This window comes from Gossypium arboreum, chromosome 12, assembly GCF_025698485.1.
Source record: "Gossypium arboreum isolate Shixiya-1 chromosome 12, ASM2569848v2, whole genome shotgun sequence".
Classification (NCBI taxonomy): domain Eukaryota; kingdom Viridiplantae; phylum Streptophyta; class Magnoliopsida; order Malvales; family Malvaceae; genus Gossypium; species Gossypium arboreum.
Genome location: NC_069081.1, coordinates 109352822 through 109377460, shown reverse-complemented (window position 1 = coordinate 109377460; position 24639 = coordinate 109352822). Strand labels below are relative to the sequence as shown.

The window sequence follows — 24639 nt, the reverse complement described above, 5'->3', positions numbered from 1 at the left end:
AAAATTTTAGAATACATAATAAAACAGTTTAGGATGAATAATACATTTAACTAATTTAAAATAAACAATGGATAAAACAATTTAAAGTATATGAAATAATTTGAAATAATATATATCTAAGACAATTTAAAACAAGATAATATATCAAGTTTAAGGTAAATGAAAATAGTTTAAGATAAATAAATAAAAGAAAGGTCTAGATTGATATGAAAAAAGGGTGAAATTACAAATAAAAATGAAAATTAAGGGTCCAAATTCGAATAAAATAAATGTGAATATTAAAAAGACTAAATTAAAATCTAAATAAAATTAAAGGGAGAATTCAGAAAGGAAAAGAAGGGTAATAGATTTATTTAAAACGTGCCGAAACCTCAAGGGATTGGTTGGGAAATTTTCCCCAACCCCTTATGCGCAATGTTTAATTTGTCTAGGTCAGGGACCAAATTAGCAATGAAATAAAATAATTGGGCGCTATTTGAAAGGATAAAAAAACGCAAATCATGATCAAATCAAGGGTCAGAAAAGGGGGAGGGGCCAAAGTGGGCAATTTCCCATTCAAGGGAGACATGTGGACCCCTCCCCTTTCTAAACGGTGCCATTTTGTAGTCTGATAAAAGGCCAAATTTTGTGCTTGTTTCATTTTAGCCTTAGGTTTTTAAAAAAGAAGAAGAAAAAAACAGTCTTTCTCTCCTTCCTTGTAGCCTTTTGTTTGGCCGACCAAGGAAGGCATCGTCCCACCGCCGCACCGCCATTGAACACGACGGTCGACGACGCGCGAGGGCGGGCTTTAAGCCGTGTTTCAAGGCGTCCCCGAAGGCTGAGCCTTCTCAGCCCAAAAGTTGCGAAAGAAAAAGTCTTCCCCTCCTTATTCGGCCCGATCCCGACGACGAAGGAAAACCCTCCGGCGACGAGATGACGAGCGATTCCGGTAAGGGCTTCTTCCCTCCTTATTATTTTTGTTTTATGTCTACTTTTATTTAATAGATTTGTATTAAAATCAAAAGAAATATTAGAGAAATAAAAAGAAACGAAATGAAAATAAAGAGAGAAGAATCAAATATCAACCTTTTGTGTTTTTTTTTATTTCCAGTGTTCGTAACCGATTACAAATGATAGATTTTGGCTTTTAAAAGCCAATTTACAAACCGTTCGTTCCATGTTTTTTGTTCTTTAGCTATTTATTTCTTTTGCATGCTCTCTGTTGTTGTGTTGGATTTGATTGCAGGTGTTAGAGGTGTGAAAAGCCGGTGGTTGGCTGGTGAGAAGGCGAGGCGGCGCACGTGGGGGCTGAGCGGCTGCTGCATCTTGGGGAAGGGTTTGCTGCTGAAAAATCTTAAGCAAGTGGGCTATTATTTGGGCTAGGGTTTGATGTAAATTGGGCTATTTAATATTGTAAATGGGCTATTTATTTTGGACTCTTTTTTATTGTTTTGGGTTTTGTTATATTTTGTTGGCCAGGCCAAAATTGGTTATAACAACCATGTTGAACATAGGCTAACAATATATTAGCTCTTAGAAAGGCTAAATTAATTTTGTAGCACCAAGATTGGTTCGTTTCATTACCAACAAGAAAAATGTATTTTATTCCAAAAGATAATATGCATTGTTGTATTGTCTACTGGACTAATGTTTCATTCTTTTTAAGGAATATTAATTGAATAATAAGATGTTCATGTATACAACAAGTATAGAACCAACTAATTTTCATAAGTTGTCTCTCTTATTTGAAGAGTTATATTGAGAGCTCTTGTTGTTCTATTAGTTATCTCTGTATCTCCAATTCTAGCTAGTGGTAAGAAGAACTATTATTAGTAAGAAATCTATTAATTAATTAATTAGCGTCACATCCCATAAAAATGATGCAATTCATATTTAATGTTTAGGCATACGATAGGTACGCAACCAAGGCCTTTAAAAACACATCGATAACATGAGTTATCTTCACCCCTTAAAGGGTTCTCTTAGGAATTCTTGTTCTTGTCTTATTTATCTTCATTTTTTTCACTTCTGATGGTGAAAAGAATTAATATGATAATCTCTTGTACGATTGTTATATAGTCACTTACTACATCTACATTAAAGATTACGTATTTATATATTGCTACGTTCTCTTCAGAGAATGGGGCAAATCTAATAGAACGGACTTTATGGGATTTTTCTTTTTCATTTTAGCTTGTTATTTAATAGCACATTTGAAGTATGAAAAGTTGAAAAAATTTTCTTTATTCTCCTACATAATTTTAATTGAGAACTTATCTTAAACATTGCAGAGTTATTATACTAACTCACAATTTTAAAGTCTTGCAACTTCAAGTCCATTCAATCATAAGAAGCTTTAGATAGGAGATCTTACAACTTCAGGTGCATCGAATTATAAAATTATCACATTTCAATAGTCATATATTTCTCTTAAATTAAGTAGATCTTTCACAATCAAATATTTCTCTATTCTTTTCAAAATAAAGATAGTATCAAGTATCATGCATAATACAATTCAACAACTGAATCTTTCTCTATAAAAAAAAAAGTGAGTAGATATTTATAGCAATAGTGATTCATACAAAATATAATATTTTCTCCATTCACATTCTCATTATGAAATCTTTTACAAAGAATATCTTTTAAAGCTAAAACATTAACCATCACAATTTTTGTTCTTTTATATATTGATATATTAGCTCTTCTGGAGCTTTAAACTAATTTTGCACTACCGAATATTGCAATAATATCGGTTTGTTTTAGTACCAAATATTAACATAGTTGAATAAAATATTCGAACGTACGATAGATACGTGATTGATGATCTTCCATATCACATTAATAGCATAAGTTATATCTATCATTTGAAGAGTTATCTTGAGGAACGCAAAAGAGATAATAGGATGAACTTTTAAATATCACAATATATTCTTTATTTAAAAAGAATCAATATCACAAAAGGTTATAGTCGACAGTCAATATATATTTAAATAATCAACAAATTTTGAGATAACTCAAAGAAAAATTAACATATGTACTCAAATATAAAATAATATTATATTAATATATTTCTATCAAGGCCCATGCTTTTAAAATATTAAAAAATATATTACCGTACAAAATTTTTTCAAATATTAGAAAATATTAGAAAATCATTTGAAAATAATATATTACAAAAGTTTATTAATAAACCTTATAAACCCATTAGTATTCAATAATTTAACATAATAATTAGATCAGATTTAAAATAAATAATAATCATCTTAATTAGAAAAAAGTTAAAACTCCTTACCAATATAAAATTTGTTGATAAATTCAAAATTAAGGATTAAAATTAATGTTGAGATCAAATTTTTCATCATACTCAAAAAGATAAAATAAAATAAAATAATCGAATTAATTATAATTAATTATGAAATAAAATTAAAATAAATCTAAATATAAAATAAATAAATAAAAACTGTCTACAAATCTCTGCATCTTATATCTAAAACGTCAGTAAATAAATATGATATTCAATCCTCGAAAAAAAAAATTTGATCATATTCGAATAAACATGTGTCTATAAATTTCTTGGCACATAAGGATAAAATGTCTTGAAGTGGTAAGAGTAGTTGGTGATTAGCCAAGGTTATACGTTCAATTTCTTCTACCGACAAATTTCTCTAGTTTTCCTTTTACTGCTATAGGATGGGTTTATAGATTTTTTGACACAAAATAGCTTAAGCATTTGTGTAGCCTGATGTGTAAAGGAAGGGGTTAACAGGTTAAGAATTGGGTTTGAACCTGTATTGCAAGTGTTCACATTTTGTAAATAAACACGAGTGAGGAGAAAATCTTAGTAGAGAATGATCCAAATTTACGTATGAAAGTGAAGATATTGCATGGTGAATGTATAGGACTTAAATCATTACTTGTGCTTGCTGAAAAATAATAGGTTAACTCTCTAGATAAGGACTTGCATATATATGAAAAAACTAATTTAAATAACCAAGTTTTTTTTTGTATGAGCTTTTACTTTCTTTCACTTGTTACTTGGTAAAGTTGCAACTAATCAAATATTTGAACTTGTAACTACAAGCAAAAATTAAACTTTTCTTCACTTGTATATCTATACTAAAATTTAATTTAATTTTTATTAAATTTGATGTAACTAATCAATCTAACATTAATTCAATTAAATAAATTTTACATCATTTTTTGGCCCATATGCACTATAAAATATTACAGCATGATTGTTGTATTTAAAGAAAACGTGATATATAATATCAATAATGAATTAATGTATATTACGAAAAATAATAATTCTTTAGAAAAAGTGCACGAATAAACAGTATTAGAAATGCATTTAAAAGTATATTTTCTTCAATTTTAAGCTTTTAAGAGTTATAAATAATTTATACATTATTATAAAATACTTTACAATCCAAAATTTAATTGTTCTTAGTACATGAAGCCCGATCCATTTTGCGAGGCCATATTCCGCATCTCGTCACTTCGCAAGGTCACCAATGTCACGCACCTCATCACTTCATGAGGTTCTTGCAAAATGTTGCTCATCTCATCACCTCACGAGACCACCTCATCAAATAAGTACGAGGGAGTTCACGTGTAAGTATCACACAACTATCAACACCTCGTGAGGTGGTCCTCACACGAGTTGATCCCATCAGTCCACACCACCTCATGAGGCGACGAGATTAAAGCGCATTCTACCTAAGAAATATATTTAAGGATATATATCGAACCTAAAGAGGGAATGTGTCGTAAACATGACGTAATTGAGAAAATATACCCCTAACACATCACAGACATGCTTTATAAATATGAGAGAAAGGCTCCCAAGGAAGGAGACCCAAGAGAACCTCAACAGGCATGATATTTTAAAAAAAAAAAAAAAACTTCTATTTACATTGCGGTGAGTTGAATTAAATGATGATTCAAATTTTTTTAATTGAAGTTTGAGTAAAAAATTATTTTATTTTATATTAATATTTATATATATAATTAAATTTAGATAACTTTTATTGTTAAATAATAATTTATATATCCTTGTAAAAGACATGACTGACCAATAATAGGCACATCGTATCTGCATGTCCTACCATAACTTCATAAAAATGAGGTGCAAGTTTCAACCGTTCCCACCAAAAAAACGCAAACAAAATTACATTTGGAGCAGATAGGACCAATTAAAATTGTACCAAAGATTAAGCTATTTTGAAATTTAAAAAAAAAAACGAATCGACACTAAATACAAGATTATCCTAATGTAATTTTTTAAAAAAAATATAGTATGTTATTTTGACTTGTTGTAAATTTTATTATAAATTTTGTAATTTTTTAAACATGCATAAAGAATGATGTTAAAGCAATCTTATGTGTAGTTAGTAGGTAAATCAGATTTATACATGCTAAATGAACAGACATGCTCTGAATAATTGAAAAAATTTTGGAAGTTACTTTAACCAGACATCCTCTAAATATAAATTAGACTGTAGACAAATCTGGCAATAATGGAAAGAACAAAGATATAAATCCAAATCCAACTAAATAGTAATATAAAACATAGGCAAGTGCTGACTGAAGTAGTAATACAACCAAATTACTAAGTAAAGGATGATACTGTGGTGCGAAATTCTGTTTAAATTAATAAATTACTTGAATTCTACTATTCTAGACCTAGATTTACATCAAAACATTAAATAAGAAAGAAGATAACACTGCATATCCATCATTCACCACAAACCATGCTTTAGAAAGGAATAAAGTCCCCGTTTCCATGGAAGAAAATACCCCCTCCCCCCCCCCCCAAAAAAAAAAACCCTTAGCTTTAACATGTCCTTAGATAAAACATCTGAATATTACATATAGGCTCATTGCTGGTTTGTAGTATTCAACCCCAAATCAGCATGAAGCCTGAAAACAGGAGGGTTGTGAAGGAAGAAATGGGTTGGAGCCGGAATCCTCCGTGGCTGTAATCAGTGTTGGTGGAGGTGGTTCCGGATGGGCCTAAGCCGGTGCCGACTCCTCCTAACACTCCGGTAGGTGTTGTTGAACTGTAGGGGGTAGTGCTTGTTGGGGTGTTGGTGCCTGGGGTCATGATGGAGGGCGTGGTGGTTGTTGATGATGATGGAGTTGTTGTCGTGCCCGGTGTTGTTGGTGTTAAGGTCGTGCCTCCACCACTGATCCAAGTAAAAGACAAATTATGGCCGTGTCATCAAATTTTTTCCAAAAGAAACGGATGGATCATATAATAACGTAATGATTTTTATCGATTTAAATAACAATTTTAAGTATAATATAAATAGATGATACAGTGCAGAGAATCTTACAAGTATAAATAAACTGGGCTTAGACAAGTTCATTTGAGCTTTGCCGACACAATTAGTACAAACATATAAGATAGTATATCGATTCTCACCCACAAAAGGAAGGTTATTATTTCCGTTCTGAGCATCTTCTATCATCTTTAACTTACCTGTAAATTATACTTGCAGACTCACCAGACATTGTCACTTTAAATGACTTCAATTTCCACACATTTAATTGTTTTATTTAAAGATTTTATATAAAAAAAGTATGAAAAGAAAATTACATTATTATAATAAATTAATAATATTTATTACATTTTAAGAAGCAATTTTAAATTATTTTCTAACTAAGTTTATGTCTAATTAATAATATTTTAATAATGTTGGTGTAATGCATCATGTAGGAAATTGTTTGAGGAAAAACAAAAAGATAGTAAATTTTTTAAAAAAGTATAATATTTTAATATATTTATTATAACTTTCTAAAATTTGTATAATTATTTTAATAACTTATTAATGTTTTCTATATTTTTGATCTTTTTATTATTATATTTCAAGAACTTAATTGAATTCTATTTATGAATCCAAACAAAAGCTATTTCTTATTAAAAACTTAATTAATTTTAATTATATTACAAAAACTCTTTTTCATGTCTAAACCATAAAATTCAGAAAAAGGATAGACATTTTGTCCATAGGGGTGGTAAAATAGTGGTTTCTGCTTGCTATTTACCACGGTTAAAAACTTTAAAGCAAGAAAAAAACAAAGAGATAAAAAGAAAAGAAAAGAAAAAAAAAGGTAACAACAGTAGGGTGTCCCATAAAATGGGCGGAAGCAAAGAGTATAGTGTAGTGTAGGACAACATGTGCACAACTCTCAAGGCTTTCCATATCTCAAAGAAAAAAGAAAAGAAAACAAACCGGCTCTAATCTCTATAAAAACATTTGTCCATTTCAAAGTCTAACAATAGGACCCCACCACCATGAAATAGGTGCTGATCACTTTTTTTTTTATTATCCAAATCATACATCATCACTTAAATCCTTCATAATAAACTAGATAATTAAAATAAGATATATACTTTGTAAACATCAAAATTCAAATATGTATAAAACTTATAAATAAAAAATATATATATCGAATCTATTTTTTATAATTTTTAGTGGTGGCACATGGCAACATGATCCCATGTTACTAAAACAAGAACTGAACAAACAGATAAAAACAAAATTTAACGTAATAGAGAAGAAAAAAGGTCATTCATCATTTTTCTAAAACTTTATTTGGGGAATAAGTTATTCTAGTGAAAACATGAGGTATATTTGGTATGGGATTAAATATTATACAATTAAGGTTTTTTTTAATATATAATTCGATAAAAATAATATTAGTTTAATTATAAAAACATTATGTTATAAGCATAAAAATTTAAATTCAATCTCAATTTATCCCATTCAAATTATAGCCTTATACATCAAAGTAAAGGGTAAAGGGGTAAAGATAGGTAGGAACCCTTTACACCGTTCAATCAAATAGAAAAAGGGACATTAATCCCAATAATAATAGTGAGAATTTCTTTTTCTTTTAGTAAAAGGGAAAAGCTACAATGCAATGCTACATCACTCTTTTAACTTTACCACTTAGATGTGGAGCCATTTTTTTGAAGTTGGCGATACGAGATAAAATGGCCCAATGAAGATGATCAAAGGTGAAAGCATAAAAAAGAAAAGTTGACAAAGTGTTGGATTTTTGTGTTTGAATAAGCCTCATTCAAAACAGTGAATGAGTACTTGATTTTCTTTTAGGTTAAAAAAAGAAGAAGAAGAAGAAGCAGCTCAAGGTTAGAAAGTTGGATGGCCATTGCACCCAAGAGAAGTAGAGTATGTGAATGTAATAGACAGGAATTTAAATTTAAACAGGAATCTCAAGAACGTGTATATAAATATATAAGCAGTTGGAATAGTGTTTGATAGGACTATATTCAAAATTTAAGTTTTATATTTGAAAAATATACTCAATAGACATGAATAGTCTAATAAAAATAAAAACATCCCCTTTTTTGTTCAAACCTTACTTTTCTGCTTAACTAAGTGGTCCACTTTGATGAAAACTTTAGACTAAATATCTGGTTGTGGACCAACAAAATATAAATTAATATATCATAGCCCATGGTACTACAATCTTCACTATTGTTAAATCTGCTTAAATGCATTTGAACACTAATTTTTTAAGTAGTAGTAGAATCAATGTTAACATTATCATTTTATTATATCACACATTATAAACCCTAAAGCTTGTCCCCTAAAGAAGCATTTTTTGTTTGGCTCAACCACTAAAATAAGGCATTCAGTGACCTTAAAAATTAGAGAATTAATAGTCCAAATGCCCCATAAATGAATAGTCCTAATAAGTGGAGGTACCCAATCTTTTATGTGTTGATGGTGTCAAATGCCTACTCTTTTAGTACCACACAATAATGCATAAAACATGAGCACTTCAAAAGGGAAAGTTTACAGCATACCTGGCACTGGAGGGGTAAGAACAGCCACCAGAGCCTGTGAATAGCCAAAGAAACACAAAGTTTTAAGTTTTTTTCTTTTTCCTCTTCATTTTTAAACTTTTTAACTGCCTTGGTAAAAAAATAATAAGTTGAAAATAGAGATGGATGGGATGGGAAGGGAAGGGAAATTACTAGGGTCAGTTGTAGTGATAGCTGCCGTGCCAGCAAATTCACAGGAGCCTTGACCTTGGCCTTTTTTTTGGAAATAGCTGTTAACAGCATAATTGCAATGTGCTTTAACAGTGTTGGGGTTGTAACAAGGTCCATTTGAACGGATAGGGTTACAGTCAGCACCGTTTCCACAAGCATAGTCCAACGTCTTCTGCAAGTTTCCATCACCCACACCATCTTTGCAAACACACCATTTGCCCGTCGCACCACCTGCCCAAAAATACAATTTTAGTCTCGTTGGTCCAGGGAAAAAAAGGAACAAATGTAGTCATTTTCAAAGAGAAAAAGAAAAGGGGGGGGGACTTTTTTGAGGTATTACATGGGGAACATAAAGGGATTTTGCTAAGGTGGAGGAGGGGGTAAAAATAAGCAAGAAAAAATAATGAATGAGGCTGTTTAAAGAAGTAGTAGTTTTGAGTTGCATTAAAAGGATTAGCAGCTTAAAGAGGAAAAATGGAAGAAAATATTACTACATATTTCAGACCAAAAAAAGAAAACAGGTAAACAAAATGCACCCAACATGGGATAATATCAAATCTCTTTTATTCTTCATCTTTTGTGGGATAAAAACAGGGAAAGATTTAGTTGAAAAAAAAAAAGAAGAAGTCAAGTAGAAGAAGAAAATGAAAATATAGAATGGCTTTTGCAAAAAAAAAAAAAAAAGAGCTATAATATCAAGAGCTTACTTGAGTGGCCTGCAGTGATGGCAAGAATGAGCAGTGAAAACAGTAAAGTAGCAGCCATGGTTGATAAGAACAAATTAGGGTAACGAAGGGAGAAACTAAAGCTAAAAGCTGAGGTTGAGGTAACAATGGAGGTGTCTGAGTTAGAGAAGTTTATGCGTAAGAGGAAAAGTGTGAGAGAGCGCAAAGGGGTTTAGTGTTTAAGACAAGACAAATAAAACATGTAAGAGAGAGTGATAGTGGGATGAAGGTGTCCTTGTTTAGTGTCGGTTTGCGGACTGCTTTTTTCGGTTCTTTTAACTTCATTTCATACGGTTAATTTTTTTAACAACTTTGAACCACATATAATAACATAATTAATAAATATATTAAAAGTGTATAAAACAAATTAAATTTTAAATTTTAAAATAGATTGATTGGTTACATGGTTCCGATATCAGAAATAGTGTAACTTAATTCTTATACAATTATCATAAAATAACCTTTCTGCTAAAGCTTTTTCCAATGGAAATTTACCTTAAATTGACAGTTTAATTACAAATAAATAGGTAAATTATAAAAATAGTTATTTATATTTAAAATGTTATGTTTTAATTATTTATATTATTGTTTTATTACGAAGTAATCATTCTTCCGTTAAATTCTATTACCTTCTTAACAATAGTATTACGTGATGTCCAATTAGTTTTTAAATAATAACTTGAGTGTTCAATTGCTAGAATGAAATAAGTTTTAATTAAATAAATTTAATTTAAACTGTAATGTAAAATATTCAAGTTGACATTTAAAACTTATTTGGACTACCATGTAAGATTGTCATTAGGGAGGTAAGAGCTTAAAAGTAGAATGACCATTTCGTAATAAAATAATAACGTAAGTGATTAAAATATAATATTTTAAATATAAATTACTAAAATATAATTTTAAACAAACAAAATAATTATTTTTATAGTTTACCTTAAATAAATTACACTCATATATATTATTAACAATCACATGTGTTTGTTTTCTCATTTCTTAATAATAAAAACAGAAGAGTATAATTTTATTTTTATTAATATCTATGTCTACTATTTATAAAAATAAATATTGAGTATTATCATTCCATATAAAATATAAAGCTATATGTAATATTAATATCAATTTTTTAATAAAATTATTATATAATTGTTTCCACCTATATAATAGATGTCTCATAAGTTAACATATTTTTAATTATATTTAAAGGAAAACATATTCTATTATTTAATTTTAAATCACGTAAAGAACGTCAAATCTAAAAACCTCTCGTCTCTGCGGGCCGAATTTATCGGGGCGAGGTCCTCAAATTTCAACTTACAGTTGGATCATTTTGTTTTTTCAATTTTCAATTTAATTTGAGAAAAAATTGAATTTCACTCGTACATCTAGATTTATTTAGGTGCTATTTAATAAAATAAGTGTTGAATTTTATAAATATTGACTTTATTTTAAAAATAATAAATTAATAAAAAATAAGTAATGAATATGAAAAAATAAATATTGATTTATTTTTTGAAAATTTGTTTCTTTTAATTTTAATCTTATTAATATAAATTTTTATATTATTTTTATAGTTTTGGATAAAATTTAGTTAAATATGATTTTGGATATTTTAATAAAAAGTATAATTTATTTTAATATCATAAATTTGATTTAACATTTACAACATTAAATAATGAGTATTATTCAATATCTTTTGTAAGAAATTTTATAATAAGTAAAAGTTCAAACATTTTCTTTTGAAATAAAATTAACAAGCATATTTAAAATTTCAAAATATCTTATCTTCAATTTTTATTAAATACATATTAAATAAAAAATGTTTATATAATTAATTCTATATTAAATTATTTGAGCATTATTTAAATTTTGATTGAAGATTTTCAATATTAATTAAAAATAATAAAATCTCAATTAATCTTGTCGATTACACAAATAGACTTATTGAGCTCAAAATCAATTTGATAATTATCTAAAAAGTTGAATTCTTTTTGAAATAAATTTAAATAATTTATAAATACAGATGTTTCAACGATATCCATAATCCAACTAATAAACCAAAAAAATTTATATCAAATCCATATATGGTATAATTATCTATATTAACTTTGAATTGTGGTTTATATGCATATGTAAAAATTTGATTTTAATTCAATTATGTACATTTAATGTAACAGCCAAATTTTCAGTGGTATTGGAAATAATGGCTCAAGACCACTAAAATCCGATAAGTGGGCTCATAAATTTTATTAGTTAGTGTTTATGAGCTAATTGAGAATTTAGGAAAGCTATGAAATAGTGATTTGTGTTTTAGAAATAATTAATAGGTTAAATTGGGTCGAAAACGAGGTGCTGAGATCTCGATTTCATAAACCAAGCCATAAATATTTTTATAAATATTTATGGAGTGTTAGTGAATTAGTATTAAATTTTCGTTAAAAAAATTTAAAGTTTTGATGGTCAATTAATTAAAAAGGACTAAATTGAAAAGGTACAAATTTGCTAAAGTGGTTAAATAGTTTAAGTGCTTAATATGGGAGGATTAAAAGGGCAAATTAGCCCAAAGTGAAAGGTTTGGACGGCACAAGGAGAAAAAAATCAAGGAATTAGTGTGAATAAGGGGTAAAATTGGAAATAAACTAAAATTAAATAGTTAAAATATGATTAAATTGAATTTCTAGATATATCTTCACGTTTCTTCAGCCAAAAAACACCATTGAAGAAACCTTAAGAAACTGGTTTTCATATTTTATTGCATGTAAGTCCAATTTTTGTTTATTTCTTAAAATTTTTGTGTTTTTGAGACTTTTATAGTTAGGTCCAGCTATTGAATTCATTAGTTTTTGATTCTATAAGTGATTTTGAAAGTTACCATGGATGGGTGCTGAAATTTTATGATCAATAAACATGGATTTGAAGTTCTAATTTTATTATATAATGATTTTATCAAGTGATTTTAGTAGAAATTGATTTTTAGGATCTAGTTATGAAAAGTTAAGAATTGGGGTTTAGTGTTGAAATTATGATTTTCAAAGGTTGTGTAGTAGTTCAAAATGATGGAATAAAGTATTAATTGAGAAAAATAAGCTCAACTAATAGGTTAATTGATTAGGGACTAAAGTGTAAAAATTATAAAATTTGGGGTAAATGTATAATTTCAAAAATTAAAGGATGTAAATTGTCAAGTGGAATGAGGCTAAAATATATGTGCTAATGAATGAATAATTTTGTATTATAGATCAATAGTCCAAAGAAAATCGAGGAAAACAGAAACTATTCGAATAGTTCTTGAGCTACAACAAATTTTACAAACTAGTCCAAGTAAGTTCGTATGGTTAAATTTTTAATGTTATTTATTAAATTGATGAATGGTATTATGTATATTTATTCATATCTATTATTGAAAATAAAATATTATTGAAATTATGAAAATTGAATTGAAACGTTCGAAAAGGATGGAACGTCAGATTGAGTACAATCGTTTAGTGCAAAAGAGGAATTGATGGCAAATTACCCAAGTAAACCGAGGATCAGCATTTTTTGCAGACTTCTGTCTTTGTTTTTCGTTTAGCTCACATGAGCTTCAGTTAACTCATATGAGTTTCAGTTAACCCTAATGGGTTTCAGTTCAACTCTTACGAGTTTTAGCTTAACCCTACTAGGTTTTCGTTCAGCTCTTATGAGCTTCTGTTTAACCCTTAAGGGTTTTCGTTAGCACTTATGTGCTTCTTTTCAGCCCTCAAGCTTCAGTTTACGATGTACTCATATCTGTAAAACGTTTATCAGTCTAACAAAGGTTGATAATTCGGTAAGTGATATTTGATACTAAAGGTTGAAGATTCAATGATAATGTTGATTTTAAGATGAAATAAGTGAATTCATCAACTGAAATTATGGTTTGGCAGGAAATAATGAATGATTTATTTAAATGCATTGTTTTAGTATGTTCGGTAAGATTTATGTTTAAAGCCAACGAACTTACTAAGCTTCATTAAGCTTACTTTAGTTATTTAATGTTCTTTGTAGATTTTCAAGAAGTTCGAATAATCGGATCAACACATCAGTTCACACTATCCAAATAACTCTAGTAGATTTTATTATACATCTTAAGGTTTATATGGCATGTATAGGGTTAAATTAAAAAGAAATAAACTTGTAATATGGATGATAGTGGCACATATACATATATGTATGTTTGTATGCATATACTTAGTAATAACTTATAATAATCAATAAATGGAGTTAATATAGTAAGTTTATGCAAATGATTTGTGTGATGACATTTTAGGTTTAAAACTTGAATTTTAGCTTGTATTGATTGCTTGATTAAGTTATATTGGTATATAAGGTATATAAGAATGTTGTATGCAGGTTGATTGTAAAAAAGGTGAGAAAAGTGACCTTTAAATGGCCTATTTTCGTCCACACAAGCAGAGACAAAGGCATGTGTCTCAGCCGTGTGTGACACATGGCTATGCGCATGGGTGTGTAGTCTAGCCGTGTGTTCTCTACATCTTAAATTCAAGAAACAAAATGCTTAGAATTGAGCACACAGGCAGAGACACGGGTGTGTGTGTCTCAGCCATGTGTGCCACACAACCTAAGATACGGGCGTATGTCCTGGCTGTGTGAAAACTGCACCTTAATGTTTTGCAAGTCAGAGAGTTACACGGGCTTGGAACATAGCTGTGTAACCAGTTTCATATACCACACGGCCTAGGACATGGGTGTGTCACTTGGCCGTGTGAGCACGAGCGTGTGACCTTTGTATGTGGGAAAATTTTTGAAATTTCACGAAAAATTTTCTAAGTGCCCGATTTAGTCCCGATTCGATTCTAATACTCGTATTGGGCCTAGAGGGTCCTTTTAAGGGATGTTATGAATAATCTCAGAAAATGTATAGTAATTGACATGAATTATCTATAAATGTTCTAAAAACTCCAGTAATGCTCCGTAACCCTGTTCTGGTGACAAATACGGGTTAGGGGTGTTACATTTATTGGTATTAGAGCCAGGTTTAGTCGATTCTCAGAATAAATGTGATGTGTAAAGTGTTTAGAAATACATGACATATAAATATGTGATAGTGTGATGTGTATGATCCGATCTAATCTTTGTTTTTCTTATAGATTGAAAAGATGTCAGATAGACCTGAACATACTGAACAAGATAAAGCGAATAGTAGAATACAAACATCTGAACACGGGACAAGTAGTAGTGTCCCAATTTCTCCGATGCAAGAACAGGAACTCAGAAATATGTTCTATTGGTTTATAAACAAATGAATGAGATGATGCAAGAAAGAAATCAGGCTTAGCAACCTCCTCCTCTTACTGCACCATCAGTAACACCCCCGACTGTTCCTCCACCTCCTTCGGTAACAACTGACTGATTTTCTTGTCGCAAATCAAGGAATTCCCTTTTCTTTTTATCCAGGTATCTCTTACCAACATATTTCTTTTTAAACTCACTCTGGAAAAATTACGAAGTGATTTTCTCCTCTGGTACCATAGCCTCTATAGTCTCCCACCAACTATAAGCTTCTTCTTTTAATAAAGAAACAACACATCTCAAATAATCATATGAGGAACACGTCATTTCTCTAAAAACTCTCAATATATTTTGGAGTCAAAACTCGGCTTTGACGGGGTCATCATTTGATCTACCTCGAAATTCCTCAGCTCCAAACTTTCTGAGCTTTTATATCGGATAATGCTTACTAGATTCAGTTACCGGAGGAGGTAGAGGAACAATTAGGGGTGCTACATTTAAATAAATTAATACATTCATTTATTTTCATACTAGATTAACATAATTATTTGTGTATGCAATATATTAACATAACATGTGACAGCCCTAATTATACCCTAGTCGGAATGTGGTTTCGGGACCACAAAACCGAGTCATAAAAATTTAATTTAAATTTAACTACGTATATTCTATGTGTGGTGGTGTATGTGTGCAAATTTGATGTATTAATTTAGTCTAAGAAATGTAAATTTTCATAGTAGGACTTAGTTGAGAAACTTAGAAAATTATGATAGGTAATTGAAAGGATTAAATAATTACAAAGTGTGAAAGTTTGGATTTGCATGTTAAATTGCCCAAAATTCAAGTAATGGCTGGCCAAGTAATGATGCTTCTTCCACTAAGTTAAATTTGTTATAATTTTCTATTAGCTAATGGTTAAAATAAATTAAATAAAAGAAATAAATTAATAGGAAAAGATGAATAAAATAAGAAAGGAGAGAGTGTGGTCATCTTCTTCCTCTTGCAAGTCTTTGTAACTGGGGAAAGAAGGAGGAAATTTTCTAGGACATTCGGCCTTCCTAAGGGGTTGATTAAGGTAAGGTTCTTGTTAATTCTATTAAATTTTATTGAAAATCTAGTTAGTAGTCAATGTCTTGTTATAACCCATATGTTGATATTCTACTTAAATAGGTGATTAAATGGGCATACGGTTTGATGGAGTAAATGCTAAGGGGATGGTGTTTTTGATGTTGTGAATGGAAATAGTAGAAAGGTGAAAGAAAATTTAGCCAAATATATAGATATATGTGGATTTATATGATGATATAAATTGATGTGAGCTATGCTAGTTTAGGAGAATTCGGTCAAAAGGTTCATGAGATGAAGCTATGTGTTTAAATGAAATAAAAATGATATTATAAATAATATTGTATATTCGGCCATCTAATTAAGTACATAGGTGATGTTGAATTTGATCTTGCACATTCGGTTATATAGGTATGCACATTTGTGATATTATCTTTGATTATATATAATCGATCAAATGAGTGAGGTTGGTTATAAATTAAGTTTGATTCAGGATTATATATTTACTTTGTGAACATATTTGAGAAAAGGTTATATTGGAAGGTGATAATGCATTCGGCCTTGAGGCATTAGATGAATAGGTGTGGAAGTTTTAATGTCTTGATCAATTATGGTTATAAAGTGTTGTGAAAATCATTAAACTATATATGTGAGAAATTAGCAATGGTAGTTGCTGTATATACAAATATATATATATATATGTGTTATATATGTATGTGTAATGGAAATATTGATTTGATTATTGATAGTAATATGATATTATGTGGTTATTAGCCGAATAGCTCAAAAGCATAAAGTAGAAAGGAATCAAATTTTACCATGTGTTTCTCATGATATAAAAATCATTTTTTTATTTGGATACAAATAACTAGCAAGGTGGTTAAACTAGTTAACTTATTTTGATTAAGCTCAAGAACTTAAAGGAGGGGAATCAAGCAAGGGCAAAGTGAAAAACATCGAGTAGCCGATTGGAGCTGTTTTTATCCAACAAGAGGTAAGTCTATAAGCAATTGAAGTTGGCTATTCTATACATAATTGGTATATACATGTCATAAAGGAATTACTCACGTTCATGTATTCTTGATTGAAAGATTTGTGGCTAGTTATATTTAGTTAATTGAATCAATCATTTATTTATAACGAAATGTGACAGCCTTAAAACGACCCTAGTCGGAATGTGGTTTCGGAACCACAAAACCGAGGCATAAAAATAATTTAATGTTCATTTTGATGCCTATGATGTGTGTTAATTCGTGTGTGACATTTTTGATGATTTAATTTAGGATTATAAATGTGAATTTCACTAAAAAGGACTTAGTAGTAAACTTTGAAAGTAGGATAGGGAAATGTGTGATGACTGATTAAAACATGCATGCAAAACAATGGTCTTGCATGTCAAATAACCCTTCTTTTTATAAGTGGTGGCCGGCCATGACAAGGGAGGATGGGCAAAACATGTCATAGACATGTTTTGTTGGTGCATTATGGAGAAACATTAAACTAAGGTGTATGGGTAATAAAAAAATGAAAAAAAAATGTGTGTGAAGGCTTCTCCCCCTCCCCATTACCGTGAGTTGAAGAAAAGAAAAGAAAAAAAATTTGTTCATCCTTTCATTCTCTCTTGACCGAAAATTCTAAGGAAGAAGAGGGAATTTTTGCTTCATGTTTGGTTTGGAAGAGGATTAGGAAGAGGTTTGGCTATACTTGCATCAAGATTAAGGTATGTTTGAGGTTGTGCCATGAGATTCATGCATGTTTTTAGTTACTAGCTTGATGTTCTTATTAGCCCATGGTTCAAATCTTTGCTATGTCATGGGAATGATATTCGGCCAAGGTGGATGTTGTGTTAATGCCATTGCATGCTAAAAATCAAGCTTGATAATGATACATGTGATGGGGGATTGAGGACTCTTGGATTTTCTTTTAGCATTTTTGAGTGAGACACTAAGTTCTTTGTTTAACCATGACCAAATTGAAACGGTATGGTGTTGTGGTGTATTCGGCCATGGTATATCCATAAGTATGATTTATGCATATTGCATGGTAGGTAAGATTTGAGCTTTGGATATGTGTTTATACTTGGATATAAGCAACTTGAGATTTGGCCTTTGCACCTACATGCATATATGTTGCACATGATGTATTGGTATGACATATATACTATCTCAAGGTATATATTTGCATATGATGAGGTTTCGGTTATGAAATAAATGATGGATGCGTATTAAGTTACAATATGGAATGCGTTAGTTAGTAAAATGTATGCTGTTTTTGTGTGGTATTAAGTGTATAATTGGCCTCAACATGGACATGCATATTCGGCCACATGAAGGGGGGGTTGGTGTGCATGCATTCGGTTAGAGGCAAGCATATTGATGCCTATTCTTGGCTTGGAAAATTCGGCTAAGGAGAGTACTAACTAATGTGTTGAATTCGATTCGTGATTTTGTACACATGTGACTCTAATGTCTAATGTATATAAGGGCTAAGTACCTTGAGCTTCACTTTGATGTTTGAATGAGTTGTATTGAATTGCTTGTTGTGATTAAAAACTGTGCATGACCATTGTGTATTTGAGCTAAAGGATGGCCATATGACCATTTAAACTCCTTGTCATATTCGGCCATAAGCTATCATAATGAGATTTTAATAAGTTAAATTTGTGTGAATTAGCTCAAGAGCTTAGAGGACCACAGTTGGATAAGGAAAGGAAAAGTGATCGAATAGCCGTCGAAATCGTTCGACAACATCCGAGGTAAGTCTTCGAGTAATGACCCTACTTGAATTATATTGAAATGATTTGTCATATTATGGCGGACAGCCGAATGTGCGTAGGGACTAAGTTATAAAGTCAATTGAAATCATACTCCTTGTGTGTGGCTATTGAGCCGAAATTGGAAAGGTTTGATAAATGTTTTGTGTTTGAGCCTTAGTAACTAAAATGAAATATGGATGTGTCGTGATTATTGATATATGTGTACATGAGCATTCGAATGATACCCGGGCTAAGTCCCGAAGGCATTTATGCTAGTGATTATACCCGGGCTAAGTCCCGAAGGCATTTATGCTAGTGATTATATCCGGGCTAAGACCCGAAGGCATTCGACGAGTTGTTATATCCGGGCTAAGACCAAGGCATTTGTGCAAGTTACCAAACCGGTTAAGACCAAGGCAATTGTGCTTGTGGTTATATCCGCTAAATTCAAGAAGCTCGGTTGAAGGTGAGCATTTTGGTGCTGTAATAAATTCAATTAATACGCTCGAAAAACCCATACGATAAGGTATGTTTACATGTGCATCGGAAAAGTCGATTCGTTTGAAATAGTGTTCGCTCGATCGACTAACGAACTTTTGGCTCTTAGATAGGTTGATACCTGTGTGTGTATATGTTGATGAAATGTGAAGTAAGTATGATTATGAGAATGTGTATTACTAAAGTGATTCATTTAGCTATGTGAATGTAATACTTTAGTCAAAGCTGATTTCATTACTTGAGACTTACTAAGCATTAAAATGCTTACCCGCTGCTTTGGCTCTCTGTTTTATAGATTTTGCTCGTTAGCTATCGGATTCGGGATCATCAAGTCAAGTCATCCACACTATCAAAGCCCTTTGGTACTCTTTTAGTTGAACTCTGGATATGGCATGTATAGGACTACCCTTTGCTGTTTTTTTTTTCAAGTACGTTTTGTGATGTATGTGTGTACAGCCATGCGAAAATGGCTCGTAAAAGTAGAGTATGGCATTAGACCATTTGTGTTTATGTATATATATATGGTTTCATGATGTGACTATGGACTGGAATGGAAGTTTTGGGCGATTATCAGCCCTTGGAATGGCTAAATATGATCATATGTGGACCTATGTATGACAAAACTCTAGTTGGTCCATGGAAACCACGAAATAGGTAAGGTTTACCTTGAAAACAGATGCTGACAGCAGTAGTGGTGTGGATTTGAAAAATCACTAAAAATTGTAGGAATGGAATTAAATAGTGAATAAATTATGTAAATGAACCTTGATGAATCTACTTTCATATGGAAGAAACGAAACGGTCATATGAGTTATATGTTAAGAGATATTAAAGTTCTCGTGAAACAGGGCCAGAACGGTTTCTGGATCCCCTGTTCCGACTTTGGAAATTCATTATAAATTAACCAGAGATAATTAGGAGTCATGCCATATATGTATAGATTTCTATCTGAGTCTAGTTTCTATAGAAACAAACGGCATCAGTATTGAAGCCCTGTACAGGGAGATATCCAATTCGTAATGCGTGAAGGTCAGTGTAGTCGAACCCTGGATTAGGGGAGACTTTAACTAATAAACTGTACTAATTGGCCCGACCAAAAATTTTAGAAAAAAATATGTTGATGGACTTATGAGTCTAGTTTCAGGGAAAAATTACAAAACTGATTTTCGAGCTTTAAAACTCAAGATATGATTTTTAAGGCGACAGTGACGCAGTAACCAGCTAGTCTGGAAAAATTTTTATGGACTGTGAAAACAATTAAGTTAAGTCTGTGCACCTTGTGTTCGACTCGAACGGACTCGAGCACGGGTGTTACAATTTTATTGGTATCGAGCTACGGTTTAGTCGATTCTAGGACTACCGTAATGCGTTTGGGTCTAGCTATACATGCCATTTTATGTGATTATTTGATAGTGTGGTGATTTCGACGCTTGAATTTGTGCTTATTTATAGTAATGGATCCCGATCCCAACCGAAGCGATAGCTGATGATGTGGAGAGTGGCGCCTGCTCCCAAGACAAGGGACAATACGGACTCTCAACCTATTGCTAGCAATCCGAATGATGAGGCTAGGCAAGCTTTTTATAGCGTGATGAATGATTGGTTCAACCAATACATTCGAACTAACACGGCTGTTCCACAACCTCTATTCCCGACTAATACAACCTCCGCACCTACAATGCCTCCGGTAACTAACCAAATAAGGTCCAATAAGCCCCCAGTTGACAGAATCCGAAAACATGGGGCTACTGAATTTAAAGCTACGGATAGCGACGATGCCGAGCAAGCTGAATTTTGGTTGGACAACACTATCCGCACTCGATGAGCTATCTTGTACACCGATGAATGCCTAAAGTGTACTATCTCCTTGCTACGTGATTCGCCTACTATTGGTGGTGTACTCGACTTACACAGCCCCAAGAGCAAGTAACTTGGGAGTTTTTCCAAACCGAGTTTGGAAAAAGTATATCATCGAGATTTATGGATCAAAAACGGAAGGAATTTCTTGAAATTAAACAAGGTTCCATGTCGGTTCATCGACTATGAACGAAAATTTGTGAGGCTTAGCCAGACGCGAGAATGCATTTCTTGAAGTCGTGATGTGTAAACGCTTTGAAGATGGATGAATGATGATATAAAGTCAGTATGTTGGCATTTTGGAAATCCGAGAGTTTGTGGCTCTTGTCGAGCGAGCGTGCAAAGCCGAGGAGCTCAAGATGGAGAAAAGAAAAGTGAAGTGGGAGCAAGGGAGTTTCAGAAGAGGTCTTCAGAAAGCCCTTCCCACAATCATCAAAGAAATTTAGAGATGGCTTAGGCCGGTCTAGAGACACTTCAGGCTTTTCTAGACGAGATCGCGATCGACCCCCTGTGACCACACGAGTCACTTCGATCGCCAGTGGTGGAAATGATCGTCGAGAGAGAACGGAGTGCCAGTATTGTGGCAAATGGCATTCTGGAAGTTGTAGATTCCGTGACCGCTCCTGTTACAAGTGCGGATCAGTTGACCACTTCATTAAAGATTGCCCAAGGTTGTCTGAACAGAATGTAGATCAGAGTGGGAAACCGGGCGCTACCACTGCTCGAGGTAGACCATCTAGAAATACGGGCAATGCTAGTGGTGGTCAGAGAGGATCTAGAGATGCTACGACCAGATCCGAGGCTCGCGCTCCTGCTAGGGCTTATGCCATATGCGCACGTGAGGATGCTTCCTCGCCAGATGTTATTACCGGTACTTTCACTCTCTTTGATACTAATGTGATTGCTTTGATTGACCCTGGTTCTACTCATTCTTATATATGCGAAACCTTAGTATCCAAAGAAGACTTTACCTATTGAGTCTCATCGAGTTCGTAATTGGTGTCAAATCCTTGGGTCGTTACGTCTTTGGTCGACAAAGTGTGTAAGAAATATCCCTAGTAATTGAGGTTCTGCTTTCCTACGGACTTGATGCTGTTGCCGTTTGACAAATTTAATGTTATCCTCGATTTAGATTGGTTGACCGTGCATGATGCGGTTGTGAATTGCAAAAGCAAGACTATCGGTTTGAGGTGCGCAAATAACGAGATGATCCGAGTTGAGTCTACGGATTTGAAGGGGTTGCCAGCTGTAATATCATCAATGTTGGCCCAGAAATATGTAAGAAAAGGGTGCGAAGCATACCTTGCGTATGTACTTGATGATAAGGAGTTAGAAATAAAACCCGAATCTGTGCGGTGGTTTGTGAATACCGGATGTTTTTCCGAAGAATTACGGGTTTGCCACATTCGGAGATAGAGTTTGGTATTGAGCTTGTACCGGACCACACCGATTTCGATAGCTCCATATCGTATGGCACCAATGAAATTAAAGGAGTTGAAAGCTCGGTTGCAAGAGTTGGTGGATAGAGGTTTTGCTCGCCTGAAGTTTTTCACCTTGGGTGCACCGGTGTTGTTTGTGAAAAGAAGGACGGAACCATGAGGTTGTGCATCGACTATCATCGCCTTAATAAAGTGACAATAAAGAATAAATATCCGTTATCACAGATCGATGATTTGTTCGATCAACTGAAGGGAGCCTCGGTGTTCTCAAAAATAGATTTGAGATCGGGCTATTATCGATTCATGAATCCGAGATTCGAACATACCCAAAACCGCCTTGAGCGAGATATGGTCACTACGAGTTCTTAGTGATGCCGCTTAGGCTCACTAATGCCCTCGGTATTTATGGATTTGATGAATCGGATCTTCGACCATATTTGGATCGGTTCGTAGTTGTGTTCATTGACGACATCTTGGTCTATTCAAGAGACGAGACCAGAAGATGCGAGCACCGAGATTAGTGTTGCAAATATTACGGATAAGCAGTTATATGCTAAGTTCAAGAAGTGTGAGTTCGGTTAAGAGAGGTTAGCTTGGGCCATGTAGTATCTGCAGATCGGGTATTCGAGTCGACCGAGCAAAATTTCAGCCATACTTAACTGGAAGCCTCCAAGAAATATTACCGAGGTTCGAGTTTTTGGGACTTGCTTACATTACCGACGGTTTGTAAAAGGATTCTCGATGATAGCCACACCCATGACATAAACCGCTTGAAAGAGGTCAAGTTTGAATGGACGGAAAAGTGTCGAAAAGTTTCGATCAATTGAAAACTCATTTGACTGGAAGCTCCAAGATTAGTGCGGCCCGAATCGCAAAGAGTTTGTCATCTATAGTGACGCCTCCTACTTGGGTTAGGTTGCGTATTGATGCAAGAAGGTCGAGTTGTGGCCTATCGCGCCGAGACAATTAAAGCCACATGAGAAAAATTATCCGACCCATGATCTCAAATTGGTCGCCATCGTATTCGCTTTAAAGATATGGCGACATTACTTATTTGGTGAGAAGTGCCATGTGTATTCGGATCACAAAAGTCTCAAATATTTGATGACTCAAAGAGACTTAAATCTGCAACAAAGACGTTGGCTCGAGTTGTTAAAAGATTATGAGCTTGTCATTGATTATCACCCGGAAAGGCTAATGTGGTTGCGACGCCTTAAGCCGAAAATCACCGCTTGCTTTGCTTTACGAGCTATGAATGTACACTTGTCTATTCTACCCGACAATGTGTTAATAGCCGAATTAAAGGCCAAACCATTATTGACTCATCAAATTCGTGAAGCTCAGAAAGTTGACGATGAGTTGGTTGCAAAACGGGCTGAGTGTGTTCCGAACAAGGAATCGGAGTTTCAAATTAATGATGACGATTGTTTGAGGTTCAGAAGTCGTCTGTGTGTTCCAAAGAATTCGGAACTTATTTCGATAATTCTGAACGAATCCTATTGTAGCCGAATGGCAATCCACCCGGGGAGTACGAAGATGTACAACGATTTGAAATGTCGATTTTGGTGGCATGGTATGAAACGAGACATCTCCGACTTTGTTTCGAGATGTTTAATATGTCAACAAGTGAAAGCGGAACATCAAGTGCCTTCAGGATTACTTCAGCCGATTACAATACCTGAGTGGAAATGGGATCGAGTCACAATGGACTTTGTGTCCGGACTGCCGTTGTCAGCAAGTAAGAAGGATGCGATTTGGGTTGTTGTTGATAGACTGACTAAGTCGGCTCACTTTATCCCCCGCGTATGGATTTTTCATTGGATAAACTAGCTGAATTGTACGTTTCTCGATTGTGAGATTACACGGGTACCGATTGCTTGTGTCGGATAGAGATCCGAGATTCACCTCGCGATTTTGGAAGAAATTGCAAGAAGCTTTGGGCACCAAGTTGCATTTCAAAGACCGCTTTTCACCCCCAAACCGATGGTCAATCCAAGCGGATAATTCGGATACTTGAGGATATGT

The 24639-nt window shown here is 32.9% G+C and overlaps 1 protein-coding gene and 1 long non-coding RNA gene across 2 annotated transcripts; one reads left to right on the top strand and one right to left on the bottom strand.

The window, feature by feature from the left end:
- Positions 1-633: 633 nt before the first annotated feature.
- LOC128285252 (uncharacterized) lies at positions 634-1627 on the top strand. The gene is made up of 2 exons (XR_008275715.1): positions 634-928; positions 1226-1627. It is a non-coding gene; the product is annotated as an uncharacterized LOC128285252 (long non-coding RNA).
- A 3980-nt stretch (positions 1628-5607) lies between these two features.
- LOC108476725 (PLASMODESMATA CALLOSE-BINDING PROTEIN 3) lies at positions 5608-10006 on the bottom strand. The gene is made up of 4 exons (XM_017779014.2): positions 9712-10006; positions 8987-9235; positions 8816-8849; positions 5608-6164 (listed from the first exon to the last, which is right to left on the bottom strand). The coding sequence occupies exons 1-4, from the start codon at positions 9767-9769 to the stop codon at positions 5876-5878; spliced, it is 630 nt and encodes a 209-aa protein (XP_017634503.1). The 5' UTR covers positions 9770-10006; the 3' UTR covers positions 5608-5875.
- Between the last annotated feature and the right edge of the window lie 14633 nt (positions 10007-24639).

What these genes read in the sequence shown, in the direction of transcription:
- LOC108476725 (XM_017779014.2), bottom strand. Translation starts at nt 9,769, where the DNA reads ATGGCTGCTACTTTACTGTTTTCACTGCTCATTCTTGCCATCACTGCA. An exon ending in CATCACTGCAGGCCACTCAA is followed by an intron (nt 9,236 to 9,711) that starts GTAAGCTCTTGA and finishes ATTTTTGGGCAG; the next exon opens with GTGGTGCGACGGGCAAATGG. An exon ending in TATCACTACAACTGACCCTA is followed by an intron (nt 8,850 to 8,986) that starts GTAATTTCCCTT and finishes GGCTATTCACAG; the next exon opens with GCTCTGGTGGCTGTTCTTAC.